Here is a 25,531-nt window from a genome sequence, read left to right as displayed (position 1 = left end):
GCTGGTCAGGCCACGTGGCCCCCGGTGTGCGGCCTGCTGGCCCAGCCCGGAACCGCTACAGCAGCAAGGGACAGCTACTCCAAGGGGCCTGGTGTTGCCTCTGTACTGTACATCCCCCGCCCCCCCAGGCTTCTCTGGCCCCGCCCACCTTGGCAGCCACCCCTCTCCGTGGGGCTCCCGCCCTGCTCCGTCAGCCCCCCCAACGCGGCCCTGCTGCCAAAGCCGGCAGCCCCATGGGGGAGCTGAGCCGCCAGCCTGGGGGGGGGCTTTGGCTGGGTGTGACACAGAAAGCTCCCCCACAGCTCTCGCCACAGTGGGGCTTCGGTGTCCCCCCGCAGGGCAGTTCTCAGTGACTCGCCCAGGCCGCAGGACTCCTCAGAGCTCGCACTCTCACATCCGGGCCCCCTCCCGCTGCCCCCGCCGTGTTTCTTCGGTGGAGAAAGCAGGGTGGTGGGGACAGTGCTGGGGGAAGACGAGGCTTCATCGGAGACCCCGAGCAAGACCCTCCGCCGGGGCAGAGCACCCCATGAGGCAGGCTCTGTGGTACCATCAGCCCAGCAGGAGAGTCTCCAGGGGACCCGTGATCCAACCCAGTGTAGGGGGACTTAATGCCTGTCGCGGGGCTGCATCCGCCTCACGTGAGCGCCCCCAGCTGGCCGAGGGCGTGTGCCCGCTCTCTCCGTCTTTCCAGAGCCTCGCGGCTCCTCCGCCCGAGGCACACAGGGTCCTGGAGGTCACAAACCCCAGCTGGGGTAGATACTTGGCCAAGGGCTCATCCCGCTGCCGCCTCCCAGTTCGGTCCAGTCTCTGTTTCCTCAAGCAGTAGGAGAGCGCTGCCACCAAGGCGTCTCCCCCTGGGGAGTGTCCTAAACAGCTCCCCATGCTGGGCTGTCCTTGGCTCTGCCAGCCCCCCTCTCCCCCATACCTTCTCCCTTTCAGGTCTGGGCTGGAAGTGAGCTGTCTCTAGTCCTTCAGCTCCTTATGTAGTCCTTGCTTGCCCCTGATTGGCTGGTTTCTTCCTAGCCACTCTAGCCACCTGGAGGACCTCTCTATGGTTCTTTTGGCCTTAGGGCCTAGCCCCATTAGAGGAACCCTGGCCAATTAGGGGTTAGGTGGGAGCTGGCACTGAGTGCAGACCTGAGAGCACAGGTGTGAAGGGTCGCCTACCCCCCTCTAGAGGCAGGGGCTGTCTTCTGTGTCAGGCCAGGGGTCATGTAACAGGCTCACAGGTGCATGACTGTGGTAAAGGGCTGGGGCTGCCAGGGCCTTTCTGGCCAGTGATCCATTTCCTTTCACAGGCAAGCACCAGCCCATGCAAGAGCTCCCTCCCCTCACAGCTCGGCCCTCCCCTTTGCCCTGGGCACTGGCCCCTCCTCCACCTGCAGCCCCCAGCCCCCGGCTCTGGAGAAGTCACCTCTGGGGAAAGGAGGGGAGGGACCAGCCTGGCCCAGGGGTCCCAGCAGTGGGGTCAGCCAGGCTGGGGTCCAGCTGGAAAGAAGCCACATCCCTCGGCTCAGGACTGGCGGCAGTAGGGCGGGGGACAGGGAGGGAGAAGAGGCCTGGCTGGGGGAGGAGCCCTGGGCTGTACCGCTTGTAGCGCCTGGCGGACGAGTGCGGAGGTGGGGCTCAGGCCTGCCATGATCTTCCTGCCATGCTCCGCCCACTCTGGCTCCCCCAGGCCGCTGAGAGGCTGTGGGGACGGAGATGGGAGCTGCAGGCAGTTGGCGTTTCAGCTCAGATCCCAAAGGGAGCAAAGCCGTCGGGCAACGGCCCCCCTGGAGCCCTCCCGAGGACGCATTCCAACTGGACGAACGCGGCCAGGGCAAGCAGCAGCGTGGACCTCGCCGGGCGGGCCACAGCTAGTGCCAGGCAGATTGGCACCCCCGGCTTGCTGCAGGCTGTCTGGATAGGCAGCGCCTCGGGCTCTCGCCTCTCCAGCCGTAGAGCAAAGGGCCTGGCTCCGGCCCACCTCCCGGGATAGACACGTGAAACACGGCCGAGTGCAGACACTGCACTAATGGTGGGGGGAGGGGCAGCCAAGTACCGAAACCGACCCCTGGAACGCAAGGCCACGCCCACAAAAGGGTCACATGTATTTAGCAGCTAACGACGCCCGAGCCCTGGCGTTTAGCGTTTCAGAGTGAGAACGGACCAGGCGCTCCAGGCCGACCACTGTAGGGCCCCAGGAAGCTACCCGGAGACAAGGAAAAGAACGTGAAAGTCCTCGGGCGTGGAACGACGGCCAGTGCTGCTCTGACAGTGGCCTTTGGGGGAGACGGAGCTGGCCGTCCTCACGCTTCCGCAGTCTGGCTGAAGGGCGTGGCTCTCTCGGCGTTGAGGGATCCCCAGCCCGAAGCGGGAAGGGTTAAATAAACCATGGTGAGAGACGGGCGCACACGAGCCATCTGCGTTTCTGAGCTCTGACTCCCGAATTCTCACACACCCACCGCCGGTTGGCTTGTCCGTCGTCACAGGGCTCGGGCTGGTGTATAACCCAGGGGCTGTTGACCTAACACACAAAGGCGAGTCCTGGTGTTTCTTTGCACATAGCTACCCGTAGGCATGTTATTCCTTTCAGAGTCCCCGGACAACGGAACAATTCACCAGGACAAAAAACCGAAGGCAAGCCAACGCCCTCCGACACGGAGAGCTGGGGGGCTGTCTGCTTCTGGCTGTGTTCGTTACAAACGTAGCCCCGTTCGGGTTCACTGATTGCTCTGGGTCCTAGCTGTGAAGGCCAGGACTTTCCCAGGGTTCAAAACATACATTCAAGGAGGGTAGGTCCATCAGTGGCTATGAGCCGACATGGGCAGGGAGGGAGTCTCTGGCCTCTGTTGGCCAGGGGCTGGGAGTGGGTGGCAGGGGAGGGATCATCGGATGGTTCCCTGTTTCTGTTCACTCCCTCTGGGCACCTGGCCTTGGCCACTGTCATAGGACAGGACACTGGGCCACACGGACCGTTGGTCTGACCCAGCGTGGCCGTTCTGATGTTCTCGATAAATGGAGGACAGGTCCATCCATAGCTACTAGGCAGGGTGGGCAGGGATGGGGCTGACAGCATTGCTCCTCAGGCCTCGCCCCACAGCCAGGGCTAGAACCGGCTCATGTCTTGGGCAGAGTGGGCACAGAGGGTCACTTTTAGTTAACCAGTGCTCAGCCAGGCTGCGGCTACACTGCAGAGCTATTTCGGGATACTGTGGTACCCTGAAGTACAGTGCTGGATACAGGACCCCAGAAAGTCACTTGAGTAAAAGTACAGTGTGACGGCGCGTTGGGGGTTCCCCGTCTCCTGCACCCCGAAATGGCACAAACAGACTGCACCAGCCAGTGGAATTGAGGGTGGTTTATTGCTCCTCCAGCACAGCGCAGCACAGATGTAATCTGGTTACAGGAACTGGGCTAGGATGCCTCAGGCCCCCTTGAGATGGGGGAGACTGGGCCCCTAAACTCCAGCCCCTTCCCCTAGGCTCTCCTCCATGCCCTCCGACAGCCAGCAACCAACTCCCTCACTTCCAGCCCTGCCCCCCAGCCAAGGCAGCATTCCACCTTCCTTTGTTCCTCTCCATGGGGGGTGTCTGGCCACTGGTTTGCATAGTGACTCATCCTGTTTTGCTGGGTCGTGGTACCCACGGCAGCCAGTGGGGGATCCCCCAGAGCCAGCAGCATAGAAACCAGCCAGGTACCCCCACTACGTCACAGTTCTCCCCCCTCCGAGAGCGAACTGAGCAGGGTCACTCCGCTCGTGACCTAGGGAAGTTCGGGTCCTCTGCGTGGGAACCCGCCCTGGGGACATGGGTGCTCCCCTTGACTCGGGCCGGCCGTGGCGAGGCCCCACATGAATTGGCTTCCCTCTGTCCACTCGCCGCCCCGCTCCAGGGCGACTGGCACAGGCCTGTCCTCGGGGGTCACACCCACCCTTCCACTGGCCTTGATCTCTGGCCAGGGTCTCTCGGGCCGGGGCCATGAGCCCAGCGAGCCTTCTCTGGACAGCCAGGGCGGCTTCCACCCCCGATGCTCCATCCAGGGAGGTCTTCCCCTCCCATAACTCTCTCAGCAAGCCCAGAGGGTCTATCTGGGGTAGAGACCCCCAAGCCGCTTTCCTCCTGTCTTGGGCCTTCCCGCCCCTCTGGCAGGAGTCACAGGACCGGCAGTACCGCTGCACGGCTGTAAAGATTCCCGGCCAATAGAAGTGCTGGAGCAGCCTCAGCCGGGTGCTCCGGATCCCCCGGTGGCCCCCAACGGGGGAATCGTGGGCCAAATACAGCAGCTTGAGGCGATACTTTCGGGGGACGACCAGCTGCCGCTCTACCCTCCATGCCCCCGCCTTCCTGGGGGGGAGCCACTCACGGAACAGGAGCCCACGCTCCCGCAGGAATCTCTCCTGGCCACCTCTCCCCCGGGGCTGAGCTGCATGGAGGCCAGCCTGGTCCCTCAGCCTCTGCAAGGAGGGGTCTGCCTGCACCTCAGCCTGGAATTCAGCTGCTGAGGCAGGGATCGGGACCTGTCCCCCACCTCTGCCTAGGTCCGGAGTCCCAGCCTGGCTGGACCCCATGTCCACTGGGGTGGGACCCTGAGGACGCTGCCCAGAGTCCTTCCCTGGACCCACGTTGTCAGCCCCCCGCTGGCTCTGGCTCCAGGTAGTGACTAGAGCCCGCTGGGATTCATGGGGCCACTCCTCTAGGTCATTCCCCATCAGCACCTCGGTGGGCAAGTGCGGGTGCACCCCCACTTCCTTGAGGCCTTCCTTCGCCCCCCATTTCAGATGCACCCGGGCTACAGGCACCTTAAACGGGGACCCGTCTATGCCCTTCAGGGTCAGCTGCGCGTGGGGTAGTATCCGCTCCGGGGCCACTATGTCGGATCGGGCCAGAGTCACCTCCGCCCCCGTGTCCCAGAAGCCCGTCACCTTCCTACCATCCACCTCCAGGGGTATGAGGCACTCGCTCCGCAAGGGCCGTCCTGCCCCCACCCGGTACACGGAGAAATCCGCCTCCTGAGAATCAGACCTCCCAGGGGAGGTGCACAGAGCATCCTTCCCCTCTCTCTGAGCTGAGGTTTGCCTGCCAGCCCCTGCCTCTGGGGCAGCCTGCCCTTCCTCCCGCCCCAGCCAGTTAACCCTGGAAAGTCCCCGGTCCTGGGACCTGGTGCACTGAGCCCTCTTGTGGCCTTTTTGCCCACAGCGATGGCAAGTTAGGCTTTGGGCTGTCTCTGTCCCGGCCCTGGCTGGTTCTCTGGGGCACAGATGACCTGTTCCTTGGTCTCGCCCCGTAGTTGACTCCCTCCGTCGCTCAGCCGAGATCCGGTCTCTGCGCGGTTCCCTCTCTCTCCGGGACTCCCGTTCACACCCGGACCGGCTCTCCGTGAACTCATCCGCCAGTCTCCCGGCCTCCTGGGGGTTCTCTGGTCTCCGGTCCTTGAGCCACAGCCTCAGTTTGGGTGGGCACGCTTCATAGAACTGCTCCATCATGACCAGCTTGAGCAGCTCCTCTGCGGTCTGGGCTCCGGCTCCAGACACCCACTTGCGGCAGTATTGCGCCAGGCGGGAGGCCAGGTCCACATAGGTCTCCCGTGGCCCTTTCTGTACCCCCCGGAACTTCTTCCTGTACATCTCGGGGGTCAGCCCGAACTTGTGCGGCAGGGCCTCCTTGACTCGGTTGTAATCCCCTGGCTGTAGGTCCTCCAGCTGACTGAGCACTCCGGCCGCCTCCTGGCTCAGTGCGGGGATGAGCTCCTGCAGCCAGTCAGCTGGGGGAACCCGTTGCAGTCCACAGGCCCTCTCAAAGGTACTGAGGAACCCGTCTATGTCACCCATGTCCTTCAATTGGGCCACCACGGGCCTCTCCAAGCATCTGGCAGTCCTGGGACCCTGGGGCCCATCCGCACTTGGCGCAGCCGGTGCCCCGCCGGTTCTCCGCTCTGCCATGGCCAGCTCATGCTGCCGCTGCCTCTCTCGATCTTGGCGCTCCCTCTCTCGGTCCTGGCGGTCCTTCTCTCGGTCCTCTACTTCCAATTCCCTGATCCGCAGCTGGATCTCCAGGCGCCGCAGCTCCGCTGGGCTGGCCCCTGTCCTAGATGGGCTACGGCTTGCAGGCCTCCCGGGAGACGCTGTCTCATCTCTCCGTTGGGTTCCAGCGCTCCTCCCCCTCTCTGAGCCTGACCCACTCTCAGGGGGGGTCTGGCTGCTTCCCCTGGGGACAAGATCCTGGCCCTGTGGCTGGTCATTATCTTCCAGCTGGGCAATCAGCTGGGCCTTGGTTGCTTTCTGCACAGGCAAGCCCCTCTCTCTGCACAGCCCCACCAGCTCTGCCTTCAAGAGTCGGGCGTAGGCCATCTGCCCGCTGGGCCCCTCGGTGCAGACTCACCAGTCTAGTGCTGCAGCGCCCCACGATTCCCAGGAACCGCTTCGCTCTGTCTCCAGCACGCCTGGCTCCAGGGCTCTTGCTTCTACAGCGCCTTGTCGCTCACCGCTGGAAGCTCCATCCACGGGGTGCAGTGCATCCCACCCCTGACACCAGTGTGACGGCGCGTTGGGGGTTCCCCGTCTCCTGCACCCCGAAATGGCACAAACAGACTGCACCAGCCAGTGGAATTGAGGGTGGTTTATTGCTCCTCCAGCACAGCGCAGCACAGATGTAATCTGGTTACAGGAACTGGGCTAGGATGCCTCAGGCCCCCTTGAGATGGGGGAGACTGGGCCCCTAAACTCCAGCCCCTTCCCCTAGGCTCTCCTCCATGCCCTCCGACAGCCAGCAACCAACTCACTAACTTCCAGCCCTGCCCCCCAGCCAAGGCAGCATTCCACCTTCCTTTGTTCCTCTCCATGGGGGGTGTCTGGCCACTGGTTTGCATAGTGACTCATCCTGTTTTGCTGGGTCGTGGTCCCCACGACAGCCAGTGGGGGTTACCCCAGAGCCAGCAGCATAGAAACCAGCCAGGTACCCCCACTACGTCACATACAGCTACTTTGAAAAAAATGTAACTCAGTAGAAGTCAAAGTATCCTTCTGGAAAACGCTTGAGTAAAAGTACAACAGTATCGTGTCTTAATTGTACTCAAGTATCCAGAAGGGAAAAGTTGCCATCCTATGGCAATCTATGGTTAACCACCCGAGTTATCATAAGGCACCATTATTTTTCATACCCACAAAGTGCATTTATATATATGCATATATACGTGTGTGTGAGTGTGAGAGTGTGTGTGTGTGTGTGTGTGTGTGTGTGTGTGTGTGTGTGTGTGTGTGTATGTGTGTGTGTGAGAGCGAGAGAGAGCGAGAGAAACAACAATAGGCGTTGATGAAGATGCTCCTTCTGGAAAACCATAGATCAGGGTGGGGAACCCTTTTTGGGTCCAGAGCCACTGACCTACGGAAAAATCAGGTGGGGTCACACAAGTGAGAGGCAGCACCCCCCAAACAGCACCCCCTCACTGACGTAGCCCCGAAATCTGGCCAATGGGAGCAGCGGGGAAACTCTCACGAGCAGTTTCCAGCACCGCCTTGTCCCAGCTGGGGGAAGCGTGAGCAGCAGCACGTGGCCCTGTGCATCTTCTCCCCCGTACCGGATCCGGCCCGCGAGGCCCAGGGCTCCCCCTCCTGCACACAGGGCCGGCCGCAGGGAAAATGGCACCCTAGGCAAACATGCATTTTGGCGCCCTGGGCCTCCCTGCCCTGGGCCTGGTGCCCCTGCATTTCCCTTGGAAGCTGCTCAGTCCCTTGCTCCCCTTAGCACAGGCCTGTTGCACCTCCTTGCAAAGGGAGTTGTCAGAGGGTGCCATAGTCCTGGACCAAGCCTTCCTTTAAGAGCCACATGGGGAATGGATCATTGTAGCTTCAATCAGGGGTGGGGAACCTACGGCCTGGGGTCTGGACGTGGTCCCCAGCTTGCCTGGATCTGGCCCCTGAGGCTCAGGGCTCCCCCCTCCAGTATTGGGACCCTGTGCACCAACCTCCTGCCATCCCCCCATGGGACGGGAGCACACAAAATGTACCGGCCTGGCCCCCCAGGGCTCTAGCGTGCGAGGGGAATCCGCTGGGGCCCACAGCAGTGAGGGGTCTGTGGTTTTCCTTCTCACTTGTGTGTGGGCCCCGACTGATTTTTCTGTGGGTCAGCGACCCCCGACCCCCAGAAGGTTCCCACCCCTGCATTAATATTTCCCCCCGGATCTGACACACACAAAAGCAGCTGCTGGTTTTGAATCATGTCAGATTGTGAAATGAAATTGTGGGTAAAAAGCCCTGGGCGGGTCCCTCGCCCTTCAGCGGTTCCTCCCTTGCTGCACAGCCCTCGCCCTTAATGCCTGGTGTTTGGTCTGCAGCTCATGGCGAGCTCCCTGCTGGCACATGGGGGTGGCAACCAGCACGTGGCCCTCCTGCAGCCCTCTGGCCACTCCTGACTAGCCCGGGGGGCCGGTTCAGATTGCGGTAGGGCAGGGGAAGGCAACTTTAACAATTCCAGAGGACACTTAGGCCCCTGAAATCTCTAGGGATTTGGGGTTTTGTGCTTATTTTATTTTGTTTGGTTCTTTGCAAACAACTTAGAAATGAGCTGGTTTCACAGTACACACAAATCCTGAACTATTTCCATCAGTAATAATTCAATTATTTACAGACAGGGAAAGCAAGAACCATGATTCCTGAGCACTTGTTAACATTCAATGATAGAAACGGCTGAACTGGGCTTGTCACAAATGGACGAGAGAATGAATCATTAAATCAACAAATCATGTCTGGGGTTAAGATAATTATTTTGTACATGTGGCCACGGATCTTGACATGTGAGAGGGTGGGTTTTGCTGTTCTGTTGTAGTCATATTGAGAGTCACACGGTGAGTGAAGTAATATCTTTAATTGGATCAAATAGGGTTGGTGACAGAGACAACCTTTGGAACGCCTCAGAGCTCTTCTCCGGGTCTCACCACCCAAAACTGTTCCAAAATAATTAAAAAAAAAGATATTACTTCCCTCCCCCCTTGTCTCTCTGTTTGGGTTTTAACAGCTTTAAAGCGTGAACTCTTTGCATCTCTGCTTCGTCATTAAAAAATCATCGGACCTCCCTCCATGATTTCTCAATAACTGTGAAAATTATAACAAGATGAAAAGCTTAACACATTACACACAGAGTGCATTCCAGCAAGCCTTTTCATAAGCCGGAGCAGCAGGCGTGAAGCATTGTACAGGCGACGGGGTGGGAAAGAGCCTATATTCCCACAGAGTTCTTCTGGGTTTAAGTGCCTCATTGAAACTGCAAGTCACAACAATCACACCTTATCTTCAAAAATCAGGACTATGTAGCACTTTAAAGACTAACAAGATGGTTTATTAGATGATGAGCTTTCGTGGGCCAGACCCACTTCCTCAGATCAAATAGTGGAAGAAAATTGTCACAACCATATATACCAAAGGATACAATTAAAAAAATGAACAAATATGAAAAGGACAAATCACATTTCAGAACAGGAGGGGGATGGAGGGGGGTGGGGGAGAGGTAAATGTCTGTGAGCTAATGCTATTAGAGGTGATAATTGGGGAAGCTATCTCTGTAATGGGTAAGATAATTAGCATCTTTATTCAAATTTGAATGTAAAGTGTTGAATTTAAGCATGAATGACAGTTCAGAGGGTTCTCTTATCTGCCACCTTATCTTCAGAGTCTCACCCTGGGAACCCCGGAGCCTGAAGGTTTGCAGGTTGAGATGGGTGCAAAGAAAATATCCTTAGCGTTAATCTCCATGAAGGAACCACACTGCTCAGAAACAGCTTCCACAGGGCCCCCCACCCCGAGAAATGTCAGCACCCTGCTGAATACAAACAAACCCTGAGGCTGTGGCCAGGTCGTTAAGAACTGAAGGGAAGGTTAAGGTGTTTCAGCCACCCAGCCAGACATCACCCACTGGGACTCATTTCCCTAGGGTGCATGGGAGGGCTGATTTCAGTAACACTCTGCACTCACCTGCCCCACACTGAGGAAGCAGCGGCTTTGGCTCTCCCTCCCCCCGCCCCCAGAAGAGTGAGCAAAACTTCTGAGCCAGACGAGACCAACTGCTCATGGGAGGGGGGGGGCAATTTAAAGGTCTCCCCCCAACAACTCAAAGTGTTAGACCCCCCTCCTGAGCCAGTAGTTCATCTCTCCTCAGTTCTCCTATAGGACTCTTAGGGGGAAAGGGGGAAAAAAAGGCGTGGGGGGGGGGACCCACACCTGCTCCACACTACACACCCAGACAGCAGGGTTGCTCCACATCCCACCCAGCGGGAAGCTGCGCACAGACACAATTCTTCAATCCCCTCCTGCCCCGAGCCTCTTCCAGCACAGCCAGCCCCACCCTTTCGCCACAGGGCTTCTACTGGGGGCCTCTGTCCCAGGGAGGATGGGGAGCCCCTGCCCTGGGCACCCACCCTGCTGCTGCTCCCACCAGAGCAGACGAGTTACCTGGCACAAGTCAGAGCCTCTGCCCTCCCTGACGGTGGCTGCTGGGTTTCCCTCCTATGTAGCTGGCTGGCCCCAGGTAAGGTCACAGGAGATATTCAAATGCCCCTCAGCACATGGCTCTGGGCAGCCGCCCTGCGTGCTCAGGTCTCAGGCGGCAGTTTAACTTCTGTGCCAGGGAAGATGATGGAGCAAGTAATTAAGGAAATCATCTACAAACACTTGGAAAGTGGCAAGGTGACAGGGAACAGTCAGCATGGATTTGTAAAGAACAAAACATGTCAAACCAATCTGATAGCTTTCTTTGATAGGATAACGAGTCTTGTGGATAAGGGGGAAGTGGTGGATGTGGTATACCTAGACTTTAGTAAGGCGTTTGATACGGTCTCGCATGATATTCTTATCAATAAACTAGGCAAATACAACTTACATGGGGTTACTATAAGGTGGGTGCATAACTGGCTGGATAAATCGTACTCAGAGAGTTGTTATTAATGGTTCACAATCCTGCTGGAAAGGCATTACAAGTGGGGTTCCGCAGGGGTCTGTTTTGGGACCGGCTCTGTTCAATATCTTCATCAAAGATTTAGATATTGGTATAGAAAGTACGCTTATTAAGTTTGCAGATGATACCAAGCTGGGAGGGGTTGCGACTAATCTGGAGGATAGGGTCAGAATTCAAAATGATCTGGACAAATTGGAGAAATGTTCGGAGGTAAACAGGATGAAGTTTAATAAAGACAAATGTAAAGTGCTCCATTTTGGGAGGAACAATCAGTTTCACACATACAGAATGGGAAGCGATGGTCTAGGAAGGAGTATGGCAGAAAGGGATCTAGGGATTACAGTGGACCACAAGCTGAATATGAGTCAGCAGGGTGATGTTGTTGCAAAAAAAGCAAACATGATTCTGGGATGCATTAACAGGTGTGTTGTGTGCAAGACATGAGAAGTCATTCTTCCGCTCTACTCTGCGCTGGTTAGGCCTCAGATGGAATATCGTGTCCAGTTCTGGGCACCGCATTTCAAGAAATATGTGGAGAAATTGGAGAGGGTCCAGAGAAGAGCAACAAGAATGATTAAAGGGCTAGAGAACATGACCTATGAAGGAAGGCTGAAAGAATTGGGTTTGTTTAGTTTAGGAAAGAGAAGATTGAGGGGGGACGTGAGAGCCGTTTTCAGGTATCTAAAAGGGTGTCATAAGGAGGAGGGAGAAAACTTGTTCATCTTGGCCTCTGAGGATAAAACAAGAAGCAATGGGCTTAAACTGCAGCCAGGGAGATTTAGGTTGGACATTAGGAAAAAGTTCCTAATTGTCAGGTTAGTCAAACACTGGAATAAATTGCCCAGGGAGGTTGTAGAATTCCCATCTCTGGAGATATTTCAGAGTAGGTTAGATAAATGTCTATCAGGGATGGTCTAGACAGTATTTGGTCCTGCCATGAGGGCAGGGGACTGGACTCGATGACCTTTCGAGGTCCCTTCCAGTCCTAGTATTCTATGATTCTGTGATGAAAATCGTGAATAACTAAGTGCTTCTGGAAAATGTAGTGGAGTAAAAAGTACGATTTTTTTCTAAAAGAACTACTTGAGTAAAAGTCGAAGTATCACAAAAATAAATTACTTGAGTAAAGTATAAATACTGGAAAAATGTACTTGAGTAGCGTAACCAAGTATTTGTACTTAGTTACTCTCCACCTCTGCTGAAGTAGCTATTCCGCGTCTTAAGAGCAAGCCCGTTGTATTGAAATGGAAGGGGCTCGCTATGCCGACGCCCCGGGAGCCCATGCACGAGGGCTAAGGGACGTTCGGAATGGCGCTTTATTTCGCAATGACCTTGACACAAGCGACGCGATTCGTGTAGCGCAAATTGCATAGCTCATTCTGAGGTACGGCTGCCGTGGAGACCCCCTAGAGACCCCGCACTGGGGCATGTGGCTGCAGAGACACGAGCCAGCCTGAAATATGGAAACGGCCCCCACCCGCAATGCTTGTCCTGCCAGGCGAGCTCCCGCTGGGTTCGTTCTGTCCTTCTTACACACAGCGGCCCGCCCAGGAAATGACATTCCCCGAGGGCCTGGCCCCTCCCCATCCAGTGACATGGCCCAGCCGCACCAGGGTCTGCGCCCCCCAGCACAGCAGCGGGCGGAGCAATGAAGCAGCCAGGGTAGGAAACGGGGTTTATTGAAGAAACTGACATTGCACAATAACCCACCCGCACCGCGCTGGCCTGCGTGGGAGGGGCGAGGAAAGGTCTCGGAGCAGAGCTGGTGCACTGTCCCGGCCCCGCCCGGGCGCGGTGCACAGGGCGCACGTTGGGCTGATGCTAGTGCACTCAGACACAGTGGGGGGACGGGATCTGTGGGGCAGTGGGACAGGTACGTGCTCCACGTCCCCCTCCCCCAGCCTATCCGCACTGCCTTAGCAGCTGTAACAGCTTTACCCCAAGGAGAATTTTTCCCACTTGCAGTTCCTGCATCTTCCAAGAGGCGAGGTGTCTTGGGGGAGTCCAGGGGCTCCGCCCCCCAGGGCAGAGCCTCCTTGGGTTCTCCTCTGGAAAACAATAGCAGCACCGCCTGTCTTCGGGGGCGCGACGCTGCCGGACAGCTCTGTGCTGCCGGATCCCAGCTAGGTCTCTGCCTGGGTTCTCGCCCTCCGGCTCGTCTGTTTCACGTGTCCTGGGCCATCCACAACTGGCACCCTTTGGAGCCCCGGCTGTCCACTCCTGGGAGATGCGTGGGCCCGGCGAGAGCCCTCCAAAGTGCGAAGCAGCTGGCCCGAGCGTGCACAGCTGGGTTACCGAGCAAGCTGCATAGTGGCGCTCAGAGCGCAGCTGCTACGGTGGAGTCGTTTTCTTACAACAAAAGAAAAGGCTAAGTGCTGGCAGGAGTACGGACAGGCGAGGAAGGGCGCGCGGGGCCGATCGCTGGCGGGGCTAGACCAGGCCAGCCGCCTTCTCCTGCACGTTGTACTCCTTGCTCCTCTTCACCCACCAGCTGGTGACCACCAGCAGCAGAATGCCCAGGAGTTTGTAGCCCATCTGCAGGCCGATGTATCTGGCAAGAGAAATGGAGCCTGATGCGAAGCTGCCAGGAACCAGCGCCAATCTGAGGGGCTGGCCCAGTGCTTGGTGAGGGGGCCCGGCCGCTCCCCGAGAACGAGCCCAGAGCCTTTGGAGTCTGCCCGCTGACCTAGGAGCGGCAAAGCGGTGCCACGCCGAGGCCACCGGCTTCCCGGCCCTCTGGTTGCCTCTCCCAGCGTTCGAGTGCTCAGCTGGACATGCTTCCGGACAGGGACGGTCTCCCGCACGGCCAGCACCTCCCCCCGTCCTGCCCCCGTCTCAGCGGCAGCCTGCAGCCTCCCCCGGACACCACCCTGTCTGTCCAGCTCTGCCTGGCTGTGCCCTGCTAACTGGGACCCCCCATCTAGCCTTTAACCTACCCCCAGAGAACACCCTTCCAGCTAAAACCACCCCAGCAGGGACAGGTGGCTTATCCCACTGTGTGCAGTACCGGCGGCGTTCGGCCCATCCATCCCCCTCCCCACTGTGGTCCCCTCTCAATCCCCTCCCTTGCTCTGGTTCGCCTGCCCCCGGCCCTGGCCCATCTGGTGCATGCGGCCGGTTCCCTGATCACCCCCCAATCTCCTTCTGCTTCCTCTGGAAAAGAAAAACCCCTCTCGGGGGCCCCCTCCCCATGCGGCCTTCTGCCACCGCTTGGCTAGAACCCCCCGCCGAGTCTGGCTCCCTCAGCCCCCCCCCCCCCCCCCCGGGCCTGGCTCCCTCAGCTCCCTGTCCCCGGGCCTGTCCCCGGCGTGGCGGCTCTGGTACCTGCTCCGGAGGAAGTCGTTGTTGTAGTAGGCGCAGAACCCTTGCTTGTTGCAGCGCTCGCTCCAGTGCAGGCAGGTGGAGTCGATGACGACCCCGAAGACAGCGGGAGCAGGCAGCCAGGCTGCGGGGCCAGGGGAGAGAGGAAGAAATCCTGAGAGCGGGGCTGGCAGCGAGCACCCCCTGATGCCCTCCCACTCCACGCCAGCCCAGCCGTGTGGGCGCCGTGCCAGTGCTCTGGCGCTGGAGCACAGCTAGGGCGTGCCCAGGACTGGCCGTGCTCAGGGGATGGTTCTGCCTGGCCCCTGGACACGCAGACAAAATGGCGCGTGCATAGCAGGGCTTGGTGCGCCCCGTGCGAGGAGGATGGCGTGTTGCATGCACGTGTACAATGGCACGCCTGCACCTCGCACGCCCCTGGACTCAGGCCAGCCACTCAACTCCACGCCTTCCTCGTGAACCGGTCACTGAAACTGACCCTCTGTTTCTGGCCTCCCCCAGCCTTGCTCCAGGACTGCCTGATTCGCACCCCGGGGACGGGCGCTGCCCCCCTCATCCTCCTGGCGCTGGGGGCAGCGAGCTTTAGCTGGGGCGGGGGGGTGATGGATGATCCCTCCCCTGGTGCCGTGTAACGCAGGGCAAGGGTCAATGTGATGCCGGCTCTACGCTCCTCTGCTGCCATGAGAGCGGCTGCACCTTGCTGTGAGTGACACTTCGCAAAGCACAGCAGCCCGGCTGATGTCTATCGGCCCGGCTCGGCCCCGGCCAGCGGCCCGGCTGAAGTCTATCGGCCCGGCTCGGCCCCGGCCAGCGGCCCGGCTGAAGTCTATTGGCCCGGCTCGGCCCCGGCCAGCGGCCCGGCTGAAGTCTATCGGCCCGGCTGAAGTCTATCGGCCTGGCTTGGCCCCGGCCAGCGGCCCGGCTGAAGTCTATCGGCCCGGCTCGGCCCCGGCCAGCGGCCCGGCTGAAGTCTATCGGCCCGGCTCCGCCCCGGCCAGCGGCCCGGCTGAAGTCTATTGGCCCGGCTCGGCCCCGGCCAGCGGCCCGGCTGAAGTCTATCGGCCCGGCTCGGCCCCGGCCAGCGGCCCGGCTGATGTCTATCGGCCCGGCTCGGCCCCGGCCAGCGGCCCGGCTGAAGTCTATCGGCTCAGCTCTGCTGATGTTGACAGAGCCAGGCTGATTTACACCAGCCCAGATGTTTGCCCCGCGTGGGGAAGGAACTTCAACGCCCAAAGCCAGCAGGACCTCGCGCTGCGGCCCGGCTGCCCGCCCTGGGGGCCGCTTCTTCCCACGACTGCCCAGCTGGCAGAGGCGCCAGCGTTCCCGAACGAGAACCGATCTAAGTGTGGTCGGAGCGAGGCTTTTGACGGCAGCGGGAGGGCTGAGGGGGCTGGCAGAAGCCATCCGGGGGGTCTCACTGCTCTCCCGCCGCTCAGAGCAGCTCGCCTCTTTGGCATGAAACCCGTTACTGCTTCGCACGGACACAGCCGCCAGTGCGACGCCGACGGAGAGGTCCGCTAGGGCTTCTCTCCAGAGGCGCTCAGCTCCCGGGGTAACCCTCGCCTGCTGCGCGGACTGGCCCTCTGCCGTGCGGCAAGCCTTCCCTGGCGCGCCCCGATCTGCTCCGGGAAGCGCCGGGGGAGTCAGAGCCGAGCGGTGGTGCTCACCCCGACGCACAGTGAAGGGCAGGCCCGCGGGGGCGAAACGGAAGCCCTGGCTGGCTGCAAACCAAGTGTTTGCGCAAAGCAGCGTCACGCCGACAGGCGGAGCTGGACCAGGGCATGGGCCTCTGGCACCACGCTGCAGTCAGGCTCATTACGCTCTCAAGGGCTCTGGGTGCCACTGGACGGGGCGGGACAAGACCCCCCGGGGGGAGGGCTCGCACCAGCGCTCCGACGGGCAAAGGGATCCCTCCGAAGGGAGCTGGAAAGGGCCCGGGGGAGGGTCTGAGGGGCCAGGCTCCTGCACGCGACTCGCAGAGGGCGCGTCCGACACTCACCTATGAGTCTCATCAGTAAGAACTGGACTCCGATCGCAAAGGACTTTTCGTCCTGGTTCACCACCCTGCCGGGGAGAAGCCAGAGATGGGACCTGAGGCATGTTCGCTGGGTTGCTCCGAGCAACGGGCTAGAATCTGCACTGGGGTGGCTTGGGGCCACCGCGTCCCCTGGGACATGCCAGGCTGAACGCCGCTGGCACGCCAGGTTTCTCTCGAAGCGAAGGGGGAGGTGTTTAAATAGCTCCCGTGGGAATGGGCCGGATTCGGGGGGCAAGCGCTGGTGATTGGGGCTGGCTGAAGACTGCAAGCATCAGCAGAAAGGGGAACCTTGACCCCCCACCCTTGGCAGCACGTTTCCAGTTTTCGGTGAAGGGCCAAGAGGGTCTAACGGCTCTGGAAGCTCATGGGGGGACACCTGGATGGGGAAGGCTCCGTGCACGGACAGGACCTCGGCACGAGGACCCCAGGCCCTGGCCTGGCCGGGCAGGCAGGAGACTGGCAGTTTCCAGCCCCACAGAGCGGCGATCCGGGGGCCGTTTCCAGTGGGACGGGGAGAAGCGGCCTGTCGAGCTGCCGAGTTGCTCCCCAGCCGTTCGGTTGCTTTTCCTGCTCGGGGCAGGGGACTGATGCCACCACGGGCAGCGCCGCACAACGTGGCCCAGTGACCCGCCATAGCGAGCGACCCCACCGGCCGGCTCCCGGCGCACAGGACGGCCGCTGCTCCGCTGAGACCCGAGCGCGCTGGCTGAGAGAGACTGGGCCGGAGGAGCGTGCAGGGGGGGCGGCGTGAAGAAGGGCAGGGGGACCCCAGTGTCTCAGGGGGTCCAAACGGTTGGACCTGGGTTTAGTCTGGGTCAGCGCTGATTGCAAGCCTAAGCAGGCCCAGGGCCAGACCCACGGAGGCCAGGATCCCGTGTGGCCCCACTGATGTCCCTTGGAGCTGGGACACAGCCCTGCGGAAGAGCCGGCCCATGCTTCCTGGCCTTCCCGGAAAGGGCAGTCCCAAACCCGGGCTCCTGGCCGCCTCTAGCCAGCGACACACCGAGGCTGCGTGAGCCAGGCAGCCACATCCAGCCCCGCCCCACGCAGAGCCCCGCCTCGCCCCGCTGATGGCGTCAGAGAGAGTTCCCCTGCCGCCCTGCCCCAGCCAGTGCAAACACCCACGCAAGGGCAGTCACGGCCCATTCCAGGCGGGCGGGGAGGGGCGTCGCCCAGGCCAGGAAGGGGGCAGCCCGTAGGCCTGGTCGCAGCAGGCAGGAAACGTGCCAGCGCTTTACCCTTGGCGCGCAGCCCCTGCCCGGGATCGTGGCCGTACCGTAACACCATCATGTAGAGGGGGTTGTGCGACAGGCAGGCGATCATGGCAGCGAAGGAGATGACGAACACGGTCGGAAGCAGCAAGTGGGAACAGCTGACCAGGCAGGACCCTGCCTTTGCTGAGGAGGGGCCGTTCTTGGTGTGGACACAGGAGCAGTTCACGTAGGTCTGTGGGGCATTCAGACGACAGGAAGACGCCTCCTGAGCTCAGGGTGGCTGCCGCAGAGTTTTCAGACCAACCTGCCCAGTTCCCTCCTCCCAGCGGTTTTGCCCGGAGCAGTGGCTGGGACCAAGCAGCAGGAGTGACTCGGCACATGGCCGACATGCCCCAAGTCCCACAGGGAAGTCACCAACCAGTGCTCCCTCGTCTGCCGGCTCAGCCGGAGCCTGAAGCAGCGGCACCGTGTCAGCACCGCGGGTTCCGATTCTGGGACCGCCATCCCCATGGCTGGCGGCGGCTCCCGACACCTGCTCTTACGAGCTTTCCGACACCAGCCCGTGCTCCAGCCTGCCCGGCCGGCTCAGCTGTGCTCCGGCGCCCAGCCCCTGGGCTGCGTGTGTTCGCTGCTTACCACATCCCCGGCCCTGGGGGAGTTGAGCACGGAGCCCGTGCAGCCTGCCTTGCAGGGGGAGAGGTACTCCAGGCCGTCGGCGCCGCACACTGGGTGAAAGATGTACTTGGAGCAGGAGCACGCGCTGGGGCACGGAGCCGGCGCCTGGGAACTGGGTGTACTGCCAAGGACATGGAAACATAACATAGCCCATCAAATAAGGAGGCGAGGGAATCGCTCACCCCTCGAATTCCCGCCGTGGTTGACCAATTTCCCGTCTCTGTGCGGGCTGGGCCGGTGCCAGGCGGTAGCTCGGCCTCGTGCCGGATCCCCGCGGCCCTGCAGGTGCTAAGTGTGCAGGGACTGAGCCGTGCAGGGCCGCCCAGAGAGGGCAAGTGGGGCAATGTGCCCCGGGCCCCGCAGGGGTCCCCACGAGAAGGTCTGAAGTCCATTTGGAAGGGGCCCCTGAGATTGCTTTACCCCAGGCCCTCTGCATCCTCTGGGCGGCTCTGGAAACGCCGGGGCCCAGGCCTCCTCTGACCCAGGCAGCCGCGGCGGCGCGAGCCCGGGGAAGTCAGGTCGCTCAGAAGCGGCCCTGGGCATTGAGACACGCCAGCGGGGCGCGGGCTGGCCGGTCACAGACAGACCCGGGGTGGGGCAGGCAGGACAGAGCGTGGGCGGGACGTCCTGCCTCCGAGAGCGAGCCGCCCGGGGCTTTGCAGGCCTGCGGGATGCTGCTGGCACTGGGGCGGGGGCAGTTCTGGAGCGGTGCAAGGCCCTGGCCAGTGCCCATCGGGCCGAAGGGTGTCTGGCTAGCCTGGGAGCTGGCTTGACCCAAGCCGTCTGCAGGGGAAGGAGAGGAGCAGGGGACGAGACAGGGATAAAGTGGCTCCAACCGTAGCCAGGAGGTGGACTGAGGCCACTGGGCCTGCCTTTCCGCCAGCCACAGCTTCTGTGCACAGCGGCTCCCTGCGGTCAGCAGGGGAACTCGCCCCCCTCCCCCCCCGTTCCTGCCCAGGCTGCTTGCCCGGCAGCGAAGGGGGAAATGCCTGTTCTCCCCGGTGGTCTCCCCACCTGCCCTCTCCTCCCCAGCCACTGCCTGAGAAACCAGGCCCGACCAGGGGCGTGTCCCGCCCGATCGCGAAGCAGAACGACCCCCCCGGAGTGCACTGCAGTCCCAGCCCAGCAGGAGGCAGTCAGGCGTTAATACGCGGCCTCGCAGCGCACAGATCCCTCAGGAGCGCCCCCCACTCCACCCCCCCAGCAAGCTGCCCCCTGTGACGGCAACTCAACCCCCCCCGAGAGCTGGCAGCGACGGACACCAGCAGCTTGGTGAAGTCTGACTCGGCCAGAGTGTGTGGGGGGCTGACCCATAGCTCCCAACGGCACCTGCAAAGGCAGCTGCATGTTCCCCCCGCGAATGACTCAGAACCCTTCCCGCCCGGGGCCTCTCATAATCAGCAGGAGATTTAGCCTCAGTCTCCAGGCAGGAAATGCTATCACCCCCATTTTACACAGGGGAAACTGAGGCACCAAACAGTCATGTGACTTGCTCACAGTCAGCTCAGGAGTGTGTGGCAGAGCTAGGACTCCTGGCCCCGAGCCAGGATCCCACAGGCCAGACTTGCCCCTGACCCTTTACCAGCCTCTAGCCACCCTGGCAGGCAGGAGGTGTTTCGAGGAAGGTGGCTCTAGGCCCAGCAGGGTCACCACAGAGGAAAGGCCAGATTAGAGCACCTGGGCCGACCTCTGTACAGCCCAGGCCCCCCGTCCTGTTTGTAGCCAGCAGCTGCAGCCATTCGATGAGAAATGGGGCTGACCTAGATCTTAGGGCTGGGGTAACCCCAGCAGCACAAACTGCATATTCCCATGGGACTCCAGGAAGGACCACCTCTGAGAGGCGGAACTTCCTAGGATGCACTCACCCTGGCAGCCAATCAGCATTCAGCGTGCCCTTCCGGGCCCTGGTTCCGAGTCAGCCAGGGTACAAAGAACTCGCCCTCGTCCCCACACTTCTGCTGGGGGCAGCCCGAGGGCAGTGCTCCTCCCCCCTCTCCTCTCGTGGGTGGCGGGAGGCTCTGGGCTGGCCCGGCAGGCGCATGGGGGAGACTGGGCCCATCCTAAGGCGGCAGCGCAGGGAGGGTGCACGTGAGCGATGGGGGCTGCCTGGCTCCCCCGGCCCATGGCTGACGTGAGCGGAGGCGTCTCCAGCGCCCCAGGGAGCAGCAGAAGCCAACGCTGCTAAAGGGAGGCTACGGGGGCCTCACTCTGCCCTCCACATCGCCACGGCGACCGCAATGCCCCTGGGGGGCCGGAGCAGAAGAAGCAGGCGGTGCTGGGGGGCAGCCAACGGGGGGTGCCGAGAGGAGGAGACTGGTTACCAGAGCAGCCGCGAGGTCCCCAGTTGAAGCCCCGGCCCCGCCGGCCTTACCTGGGCGGGTACACGCCCGCAATGGTCTGGGTGGGGCAGCCCATGAAGAAGAGGGGGAGGCAGCAGAGGATGGAGACGAGGAGCATCGTCATGGCGAAGCGGGGGATGGCTTTGATGGAGAAGCTGAAGCGCTTCATGATGATCCCGCCGAAGAGCATGCCCAGCGCGGCCGCCGGCAGGTTCACGGCGCCTGCAGGGAGAGCGCAGGGCGCGGTCAGGGCTCCGAGGCGCACCGCGCAGGGCGGCCGGGATTGTGGGGGGAGGGGCACCCCAGACCCTGCAGCCTCCGGAGGCCCATTCATTGCCTCAGGGAGACCCCGGGCGACAGGACAGCCACACTTCATAACCCTTGGCAGCCATTTGGCCGTGGCCCTGCGCTGGGGCCGCGAGGAGGCGGGTGCACAGCCATGATGCCAGCCCTGCTCCTCTGGGGACTCCCTCGAGGCCGGGGGCAGGCCTGGGGCGCGTGGGGCTGGCGTGACCATGGCCACTCCCTCCCACGCACTCAGGGCAGAAGGGAACGGGCGTGGAGGCTCTGACATGCGAGCCAGGAGAGCGCATGGCCCGTGGCTCCTTCCCCATGGAGAACAGGGTCTGGGGCCATGTCTGAACCCTGCCCCTTGAATTCAGGGCCGGCCGCCCTCACCGATGAGGAGGCTGGCGTAGGACGGGGTGGTGCCGTACTGCTTCTCCAGGAACTTGTTGAGGAAGGTGGAGAGGCCGGCGATGACGGAGGAGAAGCTGCACTGGGCCAGCACCAGGAGGATGAAGAGGGGGTTATGAAGCAGCTTGAAGAAGATCCGGGGGAATCCTACAAGGAAACGGCCTTTGTGTGAGGGCTGAAGGGAGGCGGCTCCGGAGGGCAGGCAGTTCCGCTCTCGGAGGCTGACCCTGGGAATGGGGGGGAGCAGGGCCCGGTCTGTACGGAAAGAGACGCGTGGTTCTACATTCAGCACGGATGCAGCAAGCCCAGGGCTGCTGGGCTCTGACCAGGGCGAAACACTGGAGCTAAGGAGCCCTGTCGTCGCTCTCCCCTTCCTGGGCCTTTGCTTCTCTGAATCCAGATGCCCCACCCTGCATCATGCCAGGTCCCCAGCTGGTCTCAGCCCACCCAGTTCCCTGGAGCCAGGCTGCTTTCCGCCAGGCAAGGATCTAGCCCTTGGAATGACTGCAAGGAAGATGAACTGCTTGTGCATTTGAACAAACAGAGTCACTTACTAGCCCACAAGGCCAACCTGAGACGATGTGCATCAGCCAGGCCAGCCTCGCACTACGCCAGATAGCTGAGCGACCCCGTGAGCCGCGCGCCCTACTGACCATCTCCTTAACTCTGCCCACCTCTCTCTAGAAGGCAATTTGTCCCAGTAAGGAAGAGGAAACCCCCCTCCCCCGGAAGCTCCCAGGCAACAAAACGGCAGCGCAGGGAGCTCCCGCCCCCTGCTAGCCACGTTTCAGTGCTGTGCGTGCTGCTGTCCCGCTGGAGGGAGCTACATTCAGACAGGCGGGTGTAGACCCCGACGCTCTGAGTCCGACAGCAGCCCCTGTGCCTGGAGCCGCACCTGAGCTCCCCTGCAGAGTTTGGCGAGATCAACACGCTGGGGACAATTTCCCATGATCCTAAGTCACTTAGGCGCATTGGAAAATTGTCCCCAGCGTGTTGATCTTGCAGCTGGAGACTAAAGTCATTTCTGAATGCGAGGCCTGGGCGCCTTGGGGGATTTGTCCCTTGGCTCCGGATGCTGCCAGAGGCGTGTAGGCGGCAAAGTGCCAGGAAGATACCCAGCGCCGGCCCCAGGGGTCCCTCCCGTCACCGATCCCACCACTAGCCACTCCCCCCGTGAATGGGAACCGTCACAACGGGGGCCCTTTACTTTTAATGAAATCGGTCAGGGAGACTTCTTCAGCCTTCCCCTTCTCCATCTTCTTCAGCACGTCAGCCTCGGCGCTTGTCACCTGGGACAGCAGAGGGAAGCAGCTTGCACTGAGCGGCCCGAGCACACAGCATTCTCCAGGGGAGCGATCCGGGCCGGGCACGTCCCTGGCACTGCCCCGGAGAGGCTGCGGGGGCACGGGCTGCAGCACGACGGCTTAGACACCCCCTTGCAAGAACCAGCCACCTGCGCCGAGCCACGAGCCCCGGGAGAAGGAGACGTGCATCTCCGGGCCAGCTGGGCACGGCCAGCGGTGTCCTGTCATTCCACTGGCCGGAGCCAAGCATCAATTTCATCCCCCCCCCCCCCGGCGGAGGTGCCCGCCCGCCCATTTCAAGGTCCGAGATTTTGACTTCACCTCCCATTTCCAAACATTCTCCCCCCAAACCATTCCCGAATTCGTCCAGACTGGCCCTTTCCTGCCAGCCGCATGGAGGAATGGGCCGTTCTGACCCGAAGTCAGCGCCTGCTGCCCAGCGCAGCGCCGGGCGGGCACCCTGGGCTGGAGCGCCACTTTAAACAAGCCCCTGTCGGAACGGTCTCCAGGCCACCCACCGCGCCTGGTCCCCGTGCCCCGCAATGCCGCTCTTACCTGCCCTTTGATCATGTACCGCGGGAAGAAGAAGTAGGGGATGGAGGTGAGCAGCAGGCAGCCTGAGGAGATGAGCAGTCCCAGCCACCAGGCGCCGATCCAGCGTGGGTCCCGTTGGGTGAAATTCACGAGCTCTGAAACACGAGGAGCCAGCGTCACCCGGCGTCCCAATCCAATGGCCGTTCGCACAGCGTGGCTCTGTCCCCGGAGGGGGCTGCGCTATGGACACGGCTCACCGGGGCTCGGCTCGTGCGCGCTCGTCACAGGGCCCCACGGCTGATCCCCGTACGGGGCTGTCCTAGCTACAGGTTGAACCTCTCTGCTCCGGCGCGACTGGCGTTCGCCGGATGTCCACGTAGCATGGGCGTGGCCAGCTTTCCCGCGGGCCCAGCAAGGGTGTTTGCAGCCCCCAGCCCTGGCACTCAGGGCTCTGAGCTGTTCCAATTCTGTGGCTCGGCACCGTCAGGGCCCGCGGGTGCCGGATGAGAGGTTCCACCTGTAGCTCTTATTTCCACACATTCTTGGCCCAGAATAAAAGCGCAGCGAGATCGGTTCACCCCTCCCTAGGGGCAGGAGGAGGAAGGAGGTTGACGTGCAGCCTCCTGCTGAGTCGACCGAGGACCAGACCCCCCGGGGTAGCGCCAGGGGAGTCACAGGAGTCTCCACTGACGTAGAAGCAGCGGCACCAGCTTAGGTCAGCCGAAGGTCTGCCCCTACCCGCTTCCACGCCCCAGGGGCCACGGCTCATGGCCGGCTGCTCCTACGGGGCCTTGCCCCACTCCTCCCCCTTCCCTCCCGGGAGCTAGTTCCGAAGGGCCGGGCCCACGCAGAAACCCGTCCGTGCAGCCACCCACCGCTCCCTGAACGCAGGCAGCAGGCCGGGGCGCCTCACGCCAACGCCTGGAGCCCGTCAGCCCCAGAGAGGCCAGGGCCGACTGGCCAGGAGCCCTGCACCAGAGCGGCTCTGCTCCGGTGACCGGCCGTGGCAGCTCCCACCAAGGCTGGAGTCCGGCGGGGGCCCTGCCTGGCCCCGCGCACGGAAGGAAGCAGCCTCGGTCGTCAGTTGGAAGGGTGCAGCGCCCCGCACTAGCAGTGCGGGTTCAGCCCTCCACCGCTCCCCCCAAGAACCACGACCGGATGGGGACGGCCTGCCCCAGGGCTCCGTGTCCGAACAGCCCCGCCCCGGGAGGCCGGGAAAGGGACGGGCGGGTCTAGGCGGGCAGGAGTCCGAGTACCTCTCAGGAAGCTAGCCGGGGCTGAAAGGGTTAAAGTCCTGGGCTGGGGGAGGTGGCACGTCTGGACGGGGAGGGGGCTGCACAGTCAAGGGGGTGACTGGAAACGTCCGGAGCCGTTTTCCTGGAGGGGATCTGTCCCATTGTTCCCAGGTTTGGCACCCTGCGGATCGCTGCGCCCAAGGGGGGACCCAGCCGCCTCTGCTGGCCCGGGGGCTTCATGAGAGCGATTTCCGAAGTGCCCCCCCTTTTCTGCGGACCGGGGGGTCATTCCTGCGGCGGCAGCGCGGCAGCCCAGGGCGAAAGCGCACGGGGCTCGGCAGCCCCTCGGCGAGCGGGGAAGGGACAAACGGCCGCACCGGCAGAAGTGTTTGCGGCTCGGCCCAGACTTCCCGCCTTCCAGGAGTAACCCGGGAGCCCACGCCCGGCCGGAACAAGCCAGGGCCAGCCGAGCCGTTCCAGGGCCTGATGCCCCCGGGGCGACCGTGGCGAGGACGCGAACGGCGTCCGTCTCTACGGAGAGGGGCCTCGCTCTCCTGCCACTTCCCACCGCCGCTCGTCGTCTCCCTCATCACCTGGCCGGGGCCTGGCCGGGGCCAGGCAGGAAAAGCCACGCTCAGGATGGGGCGGGGCGCACTGGCTAGCAGCCCCTCCTGTGGGGGAGGGAAGCGGGGGACAAGCTGGGCGCTGGCTCTACCTGTGTTTCGCTGCTGCTGGCATCTCTCAAGCAGAGGCCTGCCTGGCCGCAGGGCTCACGGGAGCGTGTGCGCGAGCCCCAGCCCCGCCGGCCCCAGCTGGGTTTGTGCAGCGCCCTGCGCGAAGGGCCCTAGCGGGCGGACGTCCCCAGCCTGCTGCCACACGTTCCCCAGGCAGATCATCTAGCGGGCAGCCCCCTGTTCTGCGGGGCTCTTCCGGCCCAGCCCTTGCAACTGCCAGTGGGTTTCCCGAGGCGCGGTGGGGCCTTTACCTGCCCCCCGCCGAGAGGGGCCTTAAGTCCAGTGCCACGGCGGATACTCACTGGCGGCCGGTCTCCCGATGTCCACGTAGAGCCGCAGCACCACGGAGCCCAGCAGGTAGCCGAACGCCGGGCCGAAGACGGCGATGGCAAACAGGATGGCTGCAAGCGAGAGCAGCTGGGTGAGTGGCAGCGGCCCGGCACGGAGCTCCGGGGGCCCAGGACGGGTGTCTCCGCGCAGGCGAGACTCCGCTTTCACCGGCTGGCCGATAATCAG

At 62.0% G+C, this 25,531-nt stretch overlaps 1 protein-coding gene across 3 annotated transcripts in view; it reads right to left on the bottom strand.

The window, feature by feature from the left end:
* Positions 1–12,588: 12,588 nt before the first annotated feature.
* Positions 12,589–25,531, bottom strand: part of SLCO2A1 (solute carrier organic anion transporter family member 2A1) — a 42,810-nt gene continuing 29,867 nt past the window's right edge. For all 3 annotated transcript variants that reach the window (XM_075937219.2, XM_075937217.2, XM_075937218.2), the window contains 10 exons: positions 25,318–25,416; positions 23,068–23,201; positions 22,416–22,497; positions 21,191–21,355; positions 20,545–20,734; positions 18,135–18,294; positions 17,561–17,730; positions 16,246–16,310; positions 14,250–14,370; positions 12,589–13,476 (listed from right to left, as the gene is read on the bottom strand). In XM_075937219.2, the coding sequence (XP_075793334.2) occupies positions 13,356–13,476; positions 14,250–14,370; positions 16,246–16,310; positions 17,561–17,730; positions 18,135–18,294; positions 20,545–20,734; positions 21,191–21,355; positions 22,416–22,497; positions 23,068–23,201; positions 25,318–25,416 (1,307 nt within the window). In that variant the 3' untranslated portion in view covers positions 12,589–13,355. The remainder of the gene's footprint in view (positions 13,477–14,249; positions 14,371–16,245; positions 16,311–17,560; positions 17,731–18,134; positions 18,295–20,544; positions 20,735–21,190; positions 21,356–22,415; positions 22,498–23,067; positions 23,202–25,317; positions 25,417–25,531) is intronic.

This window comes from Pelodiscus sinensis, chromosome 10 (assembly GCF_052426305.1).
Source record: "Pelodiscus sinensis isolate ZL-2025 chromosome 10, ASM5242630v1, whole genome shotgun sequence".
NCBI lineage: Eukaryota > Metazoa > Chordata > Testudines > Trionychidae > Pelodiscus > Pelodiscus sinensis.
The sequence above is the reverse complement of the archived record's forward strand: the minus strand, read 5'-3'. Positions and strand labels throughout refer to the sequence as shown.